This window comes from Patiria miniata, unplaced genomic scaffold (assembly GCF_015706575.1).
Source record: "Patiria miniata isolate m_02_andy unplaced genomic scaffold, ASM1570657v1 HiC_scaffold_3, whole genome shotgun sequence".
Lineage (NCBI taxonomy): Eukaryota > Metazoa > Echinodermata > Asteroidea > Valvatida > Asterinidae > Patiria > Patiria miniata.
In genome coordinates, this window is record NW_024037069.1 from 21,643,410 (window position 1) to 21,658,159 (window position 14,750).

General features: G+C 38.5%; 2 protein-coding genes across 4 annotated transcripts in view; one reads left to right on the plus strand and one right to left on the minus strand.

Annotated features, from left to right (window-relative positions):
• Nucleotides 1-4,280, plus strand: part of LOC119737375 (ubiquitin carboxyl-terminal hydrolase CYLD-like) — a 28,518-nt gene extending 24,238 nt beyond the window's left edge. For both annotated transcript variants that reach the window (XM_038211689.1, XM_038211687.1), the window contains 3 exons: nucleotides 545-669; nucleotides 922-1,189; nucleotides 1,523-4,280. In XM_038211689.1, coding sequence (XP_038067617.1) covers nucleotides 545-669; nucleotides 922-1,189; nucleotides 1,523-1,710 — 581 coding nt within the window. In that variant the 3' untranslated portion in view covers nucleotides 1,711-4,280. The remainder of the gene's footprint in view (nucleotides 1-544; nucleotides 670-921; nucleotides 1,190-1,522) is intronic.
• A 2,138-nt stretch (nucleotides 4,281-6,418) lies between these two features.
• LOC119737377 (repressor of RNA polymerase III transcription MAF1 homolog) lies at nucleotides 6,419-14,416 on the minus strand. 2 transcript variants are annotated; one of them, XM_038211696.1, is made up of 6 exons: nucleotides 13,730-14,410; nucleotides 12,332-12,622; nucleotides 11,611-11,781; nucleotides 10,807-10,926; nucleotides 10,095-10,244; nucleotides 6,419-9,294 (listed from the first exon to the last, which is right to left on the minus strand). In XM_038211696.1, the coding sequence occupies exons 1-6, from the start codon at nucleotides 13,810-13,812 to the stop codon at nucleotides 9,273-9,275; spliced, it is 837 nt and encodes a 278-aa protein (XP_038067624.1). In that variant the 5' UTR covers nucleotides 13,813-14,410; the 3' UTR covers nucleotides 6,419-9,272. The 2 variants fall into 2 exon arrangements, with proteins under 2 accessions (XP_038067624.1, XP_038067623.1); XM_038211695.1 differs by having other exon boundaries at nucleotides 9,280-9,323; nucleotides 13,730-14,416.
• Nucleotides 14,417-14,750: the final 334 nt, after the last annotated feature.

Genomic DNA, 14,750 nt, shown 5'->3' on the forward strand with positions numbered 1-14,750 from the left:
GGTTGCGAACCCATGATTTGCCCCTTGCAAGTACAGATGTCTTAGCAACACAACCACCAAAGCTTGCTGTCTTAAACACAGGAATATGGTCATATTTTGGACACTCTAAGCTCTGGTAATTTTAGAAAAACCTTTTAGGCACCAGAATGGGATTTAAAGCTTTTTAGAATGGGATTTAAAGCGTTAAGACATTCAGGATTTAATACTTGAATGGCTTAACAATAAGATATTCAAGTATTTCTGTCTTTCTTCACGAGACGCAGTTATAATTGAGGTTGATCACAAGTTAAGGCGAGTCATAAAAACGCCATCACAAGTCCATCACAAGTCATTCAGTCCCATGTGAACTCACAAGCTACTCAGATGAACTGTCACAAAAAACATTCCTTTGTCATTGTTTATCCCTTGTCACGTGTGATCTGACTTACAATTGGACTTATGATTGACTTGAATATCAGAACTGGATTGGACGACATTAATGTAAGGTCGTTTCAAAACTGCCACATTTTATCGTTTTGCATATGTGTGTGTATCTGTCTAACAGATCCTAGGACATGTACAGTGTGTGGCAACCTGGCTGTCTTTGAATGTAGTGAGTGCAAGTCAGAGGAAGCTTTAGAAGATGATACCATACCAATCAAGAACTTCTGTGATGACTGTTTCAATGTGGTAAGTCACATTCCATGATCTTTACTGTGAATCACACTGTCAATTACTGATTTTGTGCTGATTTGGATAGAACATCATAGGATATCAGTACTGGCGCTGGGTCAAACCCTGCTCCGGTCAAATTTCTTCTCTTTTTTTAATTTTAAATTTTTATGAATGTTGTTATAGCAAAGTCTACTTTTAGCAGAAAAGGTTTGATTTCTATTCTGTATTGTGAATCCTTGTATTCATTTCTTCTTTCCCACAAACCAGATGCATGTAGGTACCCGACGGGAACACCACAAGCCCACCCTTCTGACCGTCCCAGACTATTTCCTGAAGGATTTCTTCTCCAAGACAATGGAGAAAGGTTTCCCGGAACATGAAGTGGACGAGCACCGTCAGAGATTACTGACCCCCAAGCTGATGGACCTGTTTGCCGTCATCTGCATCCGGACCAGTCACTACGTAGCGTTTGTCAAAGCCGGAAGGGAGAAGGATTCGGAATGGGTGTTCTTTGACAGTATGGCCGATCGGCAGGGTAAGCATGAGACAAAAAGAATTGGACTAGGAATCGGCCAAGCGACAGCGAGATAGCTCAGTGGGGCATCTGTACTTGTAAGCAAGAGGTCATGGGTTCGAGCCCCACCTATGTATTGTTTTGAAATTTTGTCGCAGAAGTTCTCAGACAACATTCAGCACTCAGATCCGTCACGTCAGTGAAGAAGAAAACCCGTATTATGTTTTTCATAAAGAATTGTTCACAGACATCATGAAAATGATTTCTAAGTGTCCCCATGTCCAATCACAATTTTAGCTTGAAAATATGGTTTGAAATTTAATTTGTTGTTTATGTTTTTGTTTTTGTTTTTAGGTGACCTTCAGGGCTACAACATCCCTCAGATCACACACCTCAAGGATTTCCGGAAATGGGTGGACGCGGATCACATCAAGGCCCGCATCGAGGCCAAGCAACTGACTGAGATTATGGAGAGGTTACTGGGAGACGCATACATCTGCATGTACTCCGATAGCGAGCAATGCAACCAGACTTATGTATAAACTGCCCCGTTGATTGGTCAATGAATTAATAAAGACTGAAGTTGCTGCTACGTACTTCGGCCAATCAGCTGAGATGTTACTGAAGTGTCTAAGGCCGGGAAGCATTGCAAATATTTTGCTTGATGCTAGGGCTCAGGTTGTAGGAATTTGGTTTGGAGTTTGGCGGATGGTTTGCGTAAAGTGCAAGTTATATGAAGCTGTAATTCTCTACTTGCAAATGGGTGTCCATGTTTCTTCTGAAAGTACACACAAACGTACCCCAGCATGGGTGCACCCCAGATATGGTGCCCAGGTGTCGGTCAATGACAGTAAACTGGCCCGATGTAAATCAAGATTCCTAGGTATTCAAGAAATCATTCAATTTGGAAACTTCTGCATTGTTCTGATTGTTACTCTCGTGATAAAATAGATATGTTAGTTATCCTTCTTGCATCTTCTTGCAAGTTTCAAGTGCCACAAAGATCCAGCATACAAGCCGTGATCACCAATGAGTTGTTACCACTACACATGCTTGATCGATGCCGGAAAACGGCGCATCTTGGAATTGCTAGCAATATATGCATCATGCATATGTATTGTGCAATCCATAATTTTGACACCCCCTTGTTGCCATGGATCAACCAATCAGGCTCGAGGATTCAAGTTTGCTTGGAGATAAAAATTTTGCTATATGCACAGTGTACATACACACATTTGCATGCTATCTCTGAATACCACAATATTACCCATGTTCAGCAGGCCACGCAAAAAACCAAAAAGTTACAATAGTTAAAAAAAGTACATTTATAGAGTTGCTCTCCCATTAATCAGAAACACTTTTATTTGACCGAAATTAAAAATTAAGACATCAGAATTTAATTTATGATCGCAGCAGTCCATTTGTTTACATGATAGTTTATGATGAAGCACGAACTGAAATACATGTAAATAGAATCGTGAAGTTCACAAAAGATATAACACGTACTCAGTATATCGTTTTACTTGCAGTTACACAGATTTACTTGAGAAAAAAAATCAAGAAGTGCCAACTTGGGTCTGGATACCTCGGTTGGTACCAGTAAAGGTATCCCACAAATGACAGTTTCTCGGAGATCCATAATTTGTCAAGATTTCTTTGTTCGTATGTGTTGGTTGTGTAATTTTTGTAATTTTGAGAAATTGATGTATTTGGTTTATAGGTGATACCTCAGAAATGTCCTAAAAATGCTTTTATGTTGGGGGTGGGGGGGGGGGGGGGATATTCCCCGCCCCCATGTGTAGCTTTTGAGCCATTTTTCTGTTTGTAAACTATAGTATTCAAAACGGATCTTTGAGAAATAAGGCAATCTTTATTAATGTAATGACCATTGGCCACAGATTTTTTGCCTACACACATGTTATTTACCAGGTTGTGATTGGTTAGTCAAGCTGAGTTCAAAGGTCAAATAGGTTCTGATTTTTCTGCAGTTAATCAGTTTTGTATATTTTTATCAGATACTGAGAATAGGAAAAACCTTTCCCCTTTTGATATTTTCTTGGCTATCATCATAATTTACATATAAGGGGAAGTTGATGGAAAATCTAATTATGATAATTCTCAAAATATGTACAAGTTACAATTTATTTTACCAATGTCTAGTTAAATTTTCAATTTTTTGGGTGGTGTTTGGCCAAGTTATTTTACAGTTTGGGTAATTGTATTGTCCTGTCCTATTGTCATTTATCCTAATTATGTAGCTGTTTCATTGTTTGTCTGGCCGAATAGAAAGCATCAGAAGTTCTGCTTAACCTATTCCCCTCAGTCTGCTTACCATATTCCCTTCAGTCTGCTTACCATATTCCCTTCAGTCTGTTTACCATATTCCCTTCAGTCTGCTTACCATATTCCCTTCAGTCTGCTTACCATATTCCCTTTAGTCTGCTTAACATGTTCCCTTCAGTCTGCTTACCATATTCTATAAACATATTCTCTTCAGTTTGCGTAACATATTCCCTTCAATCACATTTTGAATACTCCAGATAATGTCCTGTTCAACTTAATGTTAAATGTACGGCAACGCTAGTATATAAAGCTTAGCAACAACAAAATTGCTCATTTTGCAATGAAACGAAAAAAAAAAATTCAAGCTACGTTTAGAAAGCCAGAGTTGATGACAAACATGATGTATGAAAAGGCCAACTGTAGTATTGTATAGAAATTGTGTACAAAAACAAATCTCTTTGTTTATTAAAGGTAATTTGGCATAAATTGTCTCAGATGGAAATCATCACCCAGTCGACAAGATGTATGAATTGTTTTGTAAATATTTAAATTTAGCCCATGTGATTGTATTAATAATGTACTGATACATGAATGGATGTGTATGCTACATGTACATGAATGAAAGGTCCTATATTTTGTGAAAATGATTTTTGTTAAAAAATATCATTTTAATAGTTTTTAGTTTTTCAGATTAAATTGAAATACCCCAAAAATAAGTCCTTTTTTTTTTGCATTTTTTTCATTTCAAGATATTCAATAAATGCTTGTAAATATCCATGTATATGCACCACGTGTGAAAAAAGTAAAATTATAATGGAGTTTCAATTAACATGTTAGAATGTTCCGTATTTCTAATTAACATTGACAAAACATTGACTGTTGATGATTTACCAATACATCATAAAAAAAGGACTGTTCTTTTCAATAAGCAAAAAAAAAGAGCTAAATTTCAAAAGTATTTCATTTTTTTTCAGTACACAGATTGGCTGACTGCACAATCAATTATTTTTTAACACTTTGCTCATGGACGGTACAATTTTCACAGTTAGACATGGATTCAGTTTTTAGAGGGAGGTGCCAGTGATGGGGGTGAGGGGGGGGGGGGGGGGGGGGGAGAGGGTGGAATGCACTTCTCAAACATGCAGATGCATACATTCACCAAAAATTCACAAATAAAAACCCAAAATGAATGTGGGTCAATTTTATGATCGGGGGTCACAGTAAACACTATGGCACTTGTAGTACACTTTAAATCCTTCAAGAATCCATAGGGCCATGTAGTGCTTGGGCAGCTAGTTTGGGGTGGTACAGGGACTAACACTGGCAGGGCAGTTTTGGGGTGACACAGGAAGTAACGGGCAGGGCAGTTTTGGGCAGTATAGGGTGTACCAGGCAGGGTATAGTACTGGGAGTAATGGACAGCGCAGTTTGGGGCAGTACATTGAGTAATAGGCAGGGTGGTTTGGGGCAGTACAGGGAGTAACAGGCAGGGCAGTTTTGGGCGGTACATGAAGTAACAGGCAGGGCAGTTTTGGGCGGTACATGAAGTAACGGGCTGGGTGGATGGGGCAGTATAGGGAGTGATGGGCAGGGGTTTTGGGCAGTACTGGGAGTAATGGGCAACGCGGTTTGGGGCAGTACATTGAGTAATAGGCAGGGCAGTTTTGGATGGTACAGGAAGTAACAGGCTAGGTGATTAGGGGCAGTATAGGGAGTGACAGGCAGGGCTGTTTGGGCAGTACAGGCAGTAATAGGCAGCGTGGTTTGGGCAGTACAGGCAGTAATAGGCAGTGTGGTTTGGGCAATACATTGAGTAATAGGCAGGGCGGTTTGGGGCGGTACAGGGACTAACAGGCAGGGCAGTTTTGGGCGGTACAGGAAATAATGGGTTGGGTGGTTTGGGGCAGTACATCAGAGACTAAGGGGTTTCAGCACTGCAATCTTACTGCAAAGATTATCGAAAATGCCATTCATGTTTCCAGTATTATTACATGTACTTTTGCAAGAGTTAGTTTTTGGGCAGGTTTTGCCAACTACAAAATAGTCACTCATGCTAACTACAGGACAAGATGGCAAAAACTATGGGCAGTGTTGTACGTATTTGTAATTCAGATGTTGTGGATACACATCTTGTATATGGCTTAAAGGCGCAGTAGTTAGGCAGAAGTCCAAAATGTGTAATGTAAAATCAAATGGCTTTATCAGCATGCAATGCTGTATGGACAGTTCACCTGATAGATTAAATGTTTGGGAGAAATTCCCCAAAATCTAGTGTCATTGCTTCAGATGGTTGTAACTTCTTTCAGTTTGTCTGGAGCTTTTAAGTTTCTGCCGTTTCCAATAAACATCCTCGCCACGTGAACACTGTACACTCTTTGAGGCCCCCTTCAATGGAGAAACCGTTGTGTACACTATTATACAAAGCAACTGCCCTGTGACAGATTATCTGTACAATAGCTGGCACAATGCTTGCGCCATTGAAGGGGGCCTCGGTGATAGAATGGACAGCAGGCCTGGATTTGTCTGCATGAAATCTGACAAGACAATTACTCATACATGTAAATGCTGCTTTTTCAAGTGTTAACTTGGTGTTGGACAGACAAAATGGTTTCAGTTATTTTCTCTTAGTTTAACTTCCAGTTGTTTTTTTTTAATCACTGAGGGAGAATTATTTACGTAAGGCCACAAATAAAATTATAGTTCTTCCGGTTACCCTACCTACCCTATTTTGACAGCCCCATCCCAATTTTTTTTTTCTGGGAAAAAAAAAGGGGAAAAAAAAGAGGGGAAAAACCCCCTAGAAAACCATTAATTACTACCTCTTGCCCTAGACTACACGGAGACTCCATATGATCAACACAAAAAAAATGCCTCGCCTCGGGGAAAAAAAAATGCCATGTAATCGGAAGTAGAGCTGGGTTGTTTTTTGCCTAATTGTTTTTAAAAAAAGGAGAAAACAATCTCATGTCGAACAACCATTTTCACTGTTTTTCACTTGAAAACCAAGTTTATTGTCATCTATCTGTAATGTACTTCTCAAACTGTCAACACTTCTGCATGTACATGTATAAACCGTCGTGAAAATGATCATGATACTATTTACACTGATTGTTTAACTTCTATACATTTTAAAACAATACAACACACCAACATTAACAATCATAATGGCAACAAACTAATATTCCAATTTCCCTTCAAGAACATTTCCCCAATATCATTTTACAATATTTTGTCCCAGTAAGGATGCATAACCCCTTAATATTTTCCTTCTTAACAAAATTATTTCAGATATATAAAGTCTACCACTTTCCCTGCACAAATATCTAGCACTTTCACTAGATAATGGCACTAACACAGAACCATAGTAAGGCTTGAATACACTTAAAAAGGAAACTAAAAAAACTGACACAATAACAACATTTACTGAACATTTTCTAAAACGTTCTAATAAAATAAGTGGATTTTTGTGTGCTTTACAAAAAGGTAGAATATGTCATTTTGAATTCTGATGGACTTCTATAATCACTATTTAGAAAGCACTTGCTAAGTTGAACAGTACATTAATGTTAAAGTAAAAAAAATCTTTTTCAAAAAAAATAATAACACAACGTTGGATGCATCTTAAATTAAAAAAACAATGCATACTGGCAATCTTTAATTCTACAAAATGCTTTGCCATGTATCTTGCAAACACAGCAAAACCTAATTATCAGGCATGCAACTTTCCTCAGATCCGCTGATTTCCTCGTTTGTTTACTTCTCACGAATGCCATTACAAATTGAAAAACACTGTACAAAGTCTTGAGTGGTTTAGAGTCATTTTCCCCTAAATTCCCCCAGTTGCATGTCCGAATTTTGTATTTCTTATTAAGCGCAGAAACTAAAGACAGACTTTTCATGGCAAGTATCTAAGCTTACGTCCCGAAACTTTCAACAGCTCGACAATTTTTAGCAGCCAGAGCTGTAAAAACAAAACGAAGACGACAATCTTTGGAAAGAATGTTGCAACCTGAGGCTACTTCAGTGGTTGTGTACAAAGTCTATGGAGAGTCAAGACAGAAGTACATTGTACTTCTTAACAAAATTGGAAATGTTTCTCAGTCCCAGATTCGTGTCTTATCATCATTTTTGCAACGACTGACCTTCACTGAGATGATTTATGAAGAATAAAGCAGCGTCAGGTTGCAACATTCTTTCCCAATCTTTCCCCCAACTTTGTTTCTTCAAAAGTTGGCTTTAAAACACACCAATTCAGAAACATTTGTCTGACTTACAAAGTGTCTCACAACTTTGAGTACATGCATTTGGGAAATTCTACTTCGCTGTTTGTTCAATTGTGCCTGTTCGCCTGTACACAACACCCTATCTATTTGTACATGGATGGGGTGATGGCAATTCTGTTTTCAGCTCGTACTGGATAGATTTTTTTGTTTTAACTGGCAACAAAAAGTCAACATAACATGTTCACACGGAATTTATGTGCATTGATCACGTTATTAAGTCATCTACAATGTTAAGTGTTTCCTTCACATTATTTTTATGAGTGAGATTAGCTATTACCAGCACTCCCATACAGTCAGTGGGTATGTGATCAGATTCTGTTTATTCAGAACAGTCTGGTAGTCCCCCTTGGAAACATTGGCTTGTAATTATGAACACTAACTGAACAAATCAAAGATTAGCCTTTCCCTGCTTGGAATATTCTGGAAACAGGGAGCCTTTCTATCAACAGCAAGACAGGTTTTTAAGAGCAGCAGTCCAATTTAAACAGAACTTTCCATGTTTTGAGACCCTTCAATAAGGGAAGAAATGTGTGCTTTGCTGGCTTTGAACACTATAAAGACTGGTTGGAGTCCGGATGCTGATAATTACGTGAGCCGAAGGCGAGGGATTTCATAGGAGTCAAAATTTCATGTGACACTGGAAAAGTTTTTAAGACCAGCCAGCCGGTCTTTATCAACCGTTTAAAACCGGCCATGTGACAGGCTCTTGACCAATAGGAATGGGTAAACTGTCTTACATGCATGTATTTATGCATCATTAAAAAAAACAACGTTAACACACTCTTTTTATTATATAATCTAAGAAACTAGAGATTCATCTGTTTAATTTATGTCTGTGATTATATACACTGTACACATAGGAATATTGATTATTGCAACCGGAAAGAGAAGAACGTTTAAAATTGGGAAGAAATAGCGACTCAATTTAATAAGCCCAATCGTAAGAGTTTTGTAAATTTATGGACTGGATAAAAGGAATTTCACAGCACAGAAAACTCTGAATGGTTTTGGATTGTTTTCGACACACTTGAAGCAGTTGGTTTTCGACTGTTGCTGAAGGGTGAATAAGAAAACCTTTTTGTGATAAGGGAATAGTGAAATGCTGATTGTGTTCAATCATGCAGTACAAAGTGCACCTGTCAAAAGCATGAACGAACATATTTTTGAGCAAAGGTAAAACCTTGATTCAACCAAATGGCAATGAAAGAATAACGACGAGTGAATTTGTATTATTTGTACAAGTACTATTAAAGCTGAAACTCAATTTTAATGTCATGTAAAAACAATACTTAAACACTGCAAGCGAAATCCAAAGGACTATTTTAACTCAATCCAAATGCAACGGTTATGAGCAAAATCAATCACCAAAAACGTTCTAATTTTCTGTTAGCTAGGATTACAAATACATTTTTTTTTAGCCAACCCTTACCATAGTCTGTGTTATAGGCCTTAACTGACATTCCTTGAAAATGGCTGTTCTGCTGACATGACTGCAACGCATACAGTAACTCACTGTAGAATCCATACAGCACTTGCATTCAGAACATCAATGGTGTTACACTAAACAAAGAAACATCAATGGTGTTACACTAAACAAAGAAAATGATGACAAAGTTATACTCCAACTTATAATATGATTTTAGGCTTTGCACGGTGGATTAGTTTCGGTTCGCGGTAACACCATGTGGTAATAAATACTGTTGCTTAGTAGAATTAGTTCTGATAAGAACATTCCTGTTTAGTTCTAAAAAAACTTGTCCTGCTTATAATTTACTTTCGCTGAGTAGGTTGGAAGGTGGTGGGACTTCTCGCAATTTTCTTCACTGAGGCTGAGAGATGAGTTTTGGTCTCAACGTTTTGACTAGCCTGCTTTTTCCCAATCCTTGCACAGCCTACTTAAGGAGCAGCATCTCCAACTCTCCTCAGTCTCCTGACGATGACTAGAGCAGGCTACAACTTGCTAGGTATTTTTGAGCAAGGGACTTCCTGAATCCTCCAAATTCACTACTATGTAAAACCCAATGGCACATCCTTTGTATTACTAATTGTCAAGAAGGCATCCAGGCCCATGTAAACCAATAATGACTTGGCTTTACTTTCTGGAAGATTTTGAAGGGTCGAGTAGGGAGGGGGGGGGGGAGGGTAAGATAATGGTTTGAGAGAAAACTAGAACAAAGCTCTTCATTACAAACACAGTTTAACCTTTCACATCTCTTCAGCTGAAGGGGTATGGAGGGTAAACAGTTCCGTTGAGACTTGAGCACAGTGTATGATGCTTTATGATCTTAGAATTAAAAGCTAGGTTTGGAAAACCAAACCTAGAGTGAAAATTTTAAACATGCGATAAAATGTTGAGTTACCTCTCATGCCTGTAGGCATCCTGCACGTACATGCTGTTGTCTTCTTCATCATCTTCATCGTTGTCATCGTAATCATCAGATATCTCTTCATCCAGCATCATGTCAAAGTCACCACCAATGCCAGAATCAGCACCAGCAGCCGAGGTTTTGCTGTTACCCAACATACAAACAAATCTTCAGTGGTTATTACTGGTAAAACAGCCAAATATCTTACATTTATATAGCAATTTTGTTTTGGTTAGCCAAGAAACAAAAACGTCTAAAGATGTTAACTATTATTGAATCCAAATTTTTGTTGTTAAGAATTCATTTTAAGTACACAAACTACAGTGTGGCCTAGCGATTAGAGTTTGTGACTCATGATCAGAAGGTCAGGGTTCGAATCCAGCTGCTGGCCATATGTTGTGTCCTTGGGCCAGCCACTTCACCACCACTTGCCTCTCTCCACCCAGGAGTATAACTGGGTACTGACATTAGCTGGAGAGTAACCTGCGATGGACTGGCATCCCATCCCGAGGGAGTAGATATATTCTCAGTCGTTTTATGCCAATGAAACCAGCCATAAACGTCAGCCTGACGGGCCATATTGGCTTACTTACACCCACTAAATGAAGTGCTTTACTTTCAAATTTTTGTGTAAAAATCATGAGCCACAATTGTGTGATGTCACTGGTTTCTTTTTAATGAAGAAAACCACAAAGCTCTCTCTTACCTACTGGCCTTGCAAGCAAAGAAAAGTATCCTCTTGAGCTTCTTGTTGAAGAAGAAGTAGTTGAAGGACCACAGGACACCCTCCTCACCAAATGGGTCTGATTCCAAGTCAGGGTTGTAGCTGATGTAATGAGATGGAGAAGTAAAATGAAAAATAACAAGACTCCATGTACTTCAAAAATCTCAGTTTAGTTCGGTCTGTTTTCTTGTTGTTTATACTTACATGACTTAACCCTCCTGCTCTTTGAACAGTCACAGACAGTAAAAAAAAACCCAATCCCTTCCCCTGCCACGCCTTTTACACAGGCTGGTCACCAACAGTCCGCTCATATTTCAAGCAAGCACTGTGACTAGTCAAATTCAGTCAACAGACAAAAGCAGGCAAGAAGTAGGCACAGCTGGCCTATCTATCACCTACAGTCAAAGCATAGCTGTATCAAGTTACATAAACAGTCACAGCTAGTCAATCCCGCTTTATGTAGGCTGGGAGCTCTTAACTATTGAAAACAGTCACTTGATTGATTTTGACTGAAAGGACAACTTGGCACAGAATGTATGTTTGCACAGGAGGGTTAATAGACAGACAGTTGGTCAGTGTCACAAAACAGAAGTCTATAGACCAAAATCTTTGTGTAGTTGGTGAGATAACAAGACTATGGCCTGTTTTTCTACCGTGTGAAAATCCCTCTATGTATCCCTGTTAGTCTCACTTTACAGAAAGATTCAGTTCAGAAAGATTTTTTAGCAAAACGGCTTCTGAGTCCGGGGTAAATACAACTTGATATTCAACAGAAGGTACATGTACCTGTAAATTTCGCACTCGTTGGGTGAGATCTCATCATTGATAGCGGCCCACAGTTTGGGGCGAATCTGAGCAGCGTAGGCGTCACCAGCCGTAGAGAACATGTTACTATCCACGGCATTGATGGTCCAATCCAGGCTGGGCTCTCGGCTAAACTCATGACTCTTTGCATCACTAAGGATTTGGTGACAAAGTCATTAAAATTTACTGAGTGTTTACAATCAATTTGGAGGAACGACACAAAGTCTTTGGTTGCTTTTAATATCAATAAATCAACTGTTTGTCAGAGGACACTCGGTATTTTGGCCATCCCATATTTGTATGCAAATGTTTTAAAAAGTAAAATCCTTCAGTAACTTTAGATGCCCTGTTTTTCAATTCATGGGAAAATTGTAAGCCGGCCACATTTTCAAATGTTCACTTTAATCCCCGAGTCAGAAATCAATTGTCAATAATGAGACTCTCAAAATGTGTTCTATTTTTTGAAAAGTTTTAAAATAATTACTTGCCCTCAGTTTTCAAAAGACGTTATACATGTACACCAGTACAAAAGTAGGGGAAAAAAATCTTCTGTTCAGAAGCAGTGCTGGTGTTTATCTAGTACACTGCACATTGTTGTTGCATTTGATGCATTCACAAGGGTCCACATTTCAGCTTTGCTGGATTTTTGTTGCAAAAAAACCCAACAAGGTCAGGGTTAAGGCCTTAATACTCGAAGAAATACCTGAAATCATAGTCTGGCTGGAACGAGGCGTTCAGCGTAGAAATGAGGTAGAAGATCATCTTGCGGCTGCAAGTGTGACAGAGAGGACCCTGGGTCTCCTCCCCGGAGCTGGTACCATAGGGACCCCCGGCCTGGGGACTGAACCCACCCCGGGGGCTCAGAGACAGTTGGCTCTGGGTCTGGGGAGGGGAGAGGGCCTGCAAGTCTTCAGGGGTGTGGCCGTTCTCCTGGCTGAGCAGCTTGAACAGGCGTTTGTCGTTGCCTGCCATCTTGCAAGAGTAACTCTCTAACCTTTATGTTCAAATGGTAATGAATGATGCTCATTGCTGGACTGAAAAAAAAACCTGCAAACTTTTGCATGTAATTGTCTCAATCAGTTTAAAATACTGTTGTTTCAATGCTAGTGTAGTATTATTTATTCTTATTATTCTTCAAGAATATTACATTTCTGTGTATTCTTAATATTTTATAAGTAGTAAGTACAATGAAAGTTTACAAAAATTTTAAAAACGTGAAAAAAGCACCACAGACTACATTCAAATGAAAAACATCTGTTTGACTGGTTAAAAACGGATGAAATTACTAAAAACATGAAAAACATATCTTCATTTTAAAAATTTTAATTTCAAAATAATAGTTTTTATCACCATTTTCTTCTCATTTATCATGTTTATATATTTTTATTATTATCACTCAGTTAAAAATAAAATTGTACTCCCTTACAGTTACAAACAAACAAACCAACCAAATTGAATAAAAATTAGATAGTGGATATTTTGCCGGAGGTAATGACGGCAAACTAACGATTACTAAAGGTTTGCCGGCGGCAATCCATATCAACAGAGGGCGCTGCACTCTTTAAAATAGGGCTGAATTATAACATGTATTAAATTCCCACCAAAAGTTGTGTAGCACGTTTGGTGTAGTGGTTAAGCAAAGGCTCTAGTAAGCGCGATGACTCGCGTTCGATTCCTACCGCACCACATTTTAAATTTTTTTTTTCATCCCCAAATAAATAAGAATATTCTTCTTTTATTATTTTAACATATCTCAAACATTTTTTGCAGAGTATTCCATTTTCTTTTTCAGATTTGTGGCTCTGAAGGATTTTTTTTAAAAGGGAAATAAAGTCCGAAATTATAAAATGGTCTGAATCCCATCTTGGGAATACGAGGTAACAACGATAATTTTGGCATGGAGCCAGACTAAAACTTGTCACCGGAAAATGTTTAAGTACAAAAAAACAGTAACTGCGCATGTTCAGTGCATATCTGGCAAACTAACGTTTACTAAAGGTTTGCCGTCTCCGGCAAAATATACACTGTCTAAAAATTATAAACAGGGTGATAAAGTGGGAAACAGAAAAATATTATAAAACTAGTAAAGAAACATATTTACCTTCCTGAAATCTTGCAATCACCAGTTTCGATGGTAAGGGCATTGCCAATGGCGTCAAGATTTGGATTTTCCAAAAGCTTCATTTTGCAGACGAGTCGACCAACTTCCGCAATACAGTAACAATTGACAGTCAGTGAGACGGCCTTGATTTATTTGCTTAGCCAGTCAGCTGATTCTGATTGACTGATTCCACTTAAATTTCCTCCTTTTCAAGCAAAAAATGACGCTCTACTACTCAAACACAAGTGACTGTTTGTAACTGCGATGACACAAATCGGTTGATGGGGGCAGTTCGATGGTGAGGATGGAGGTAAATCGAAGCAAGGATCGGACATTGACGTCGAGTTTCGTGTGTCAACAATCAACAAGCCCTCCATTGAAATTGCACAGTGACAGTAGCAGTTCAAAAACACAAACTGAACGACTAAAATATCGCTAAGAAATCCGCTTTGATACTATCCTTATCCCTCCAAATATAATATCCACAACCGCAGCGTACCTTGAAGCTCAATGCTATCGTACCTTGATGTACATGAGACGGCGAAAACGATGAATATAAGCCACTTTTCAATAGGAAGATATTCCTGTTCATACAAACATGACAAACCAAAATAGATTTTTGTTTCCTGAATACAAGTGTTGCCTGGTTGTCTGCTTGCGGTACCAGTAAAGCGTACGTGACGATATGGACGTACGCAGGATACCAGTGCCGATTGCCAAATTTAGTCTTCATTTCTAATAGGCTACATCTTGTGCAACCAAATCATTTAAAATTAAACTGGTAATGGTAAAACCAAAATACATTTACCCAAACGTTTGTTTTAATAGTTTCAAAATCATATGATATTTATGGAGATGATTATAATACTCCATTCTGTCGGTGTCTCACGAAGTTGGCACCTTGTAATGCCGGAGGGCAAAGCTGAAATGAAGCCAAGTTTTAAAAAACTAATTGCCCGAGTTCTTTTTAAATGCAATTTAGAAACAATTTCCCAAAATATAGAACAGTATCACGTTATTT

Coding starts and splice junctions, on each gene's coding strand:
- LOC119737377 (XM_038211695.1), bottom strand. CDS start 13,812: ATGAAGCTTTTGGAAAATCCAAATCTTGACGCCATTGGCAATGCCCTT. Junction 10,245..10,806: donor TTTGCTTGCAAGGCCAGTAG/GTAAGAGAGAGC, acceptor GTTGGGTAACAG/CAAAACCTCGGCTGCTGGTG. Junction 9,324..10,094: donor GATGCCTACAGGCATGAGAG/GTAACTCAACAT, acceptor TTCTTTGTTTAG/TGTAACACCATTGATGTTTC.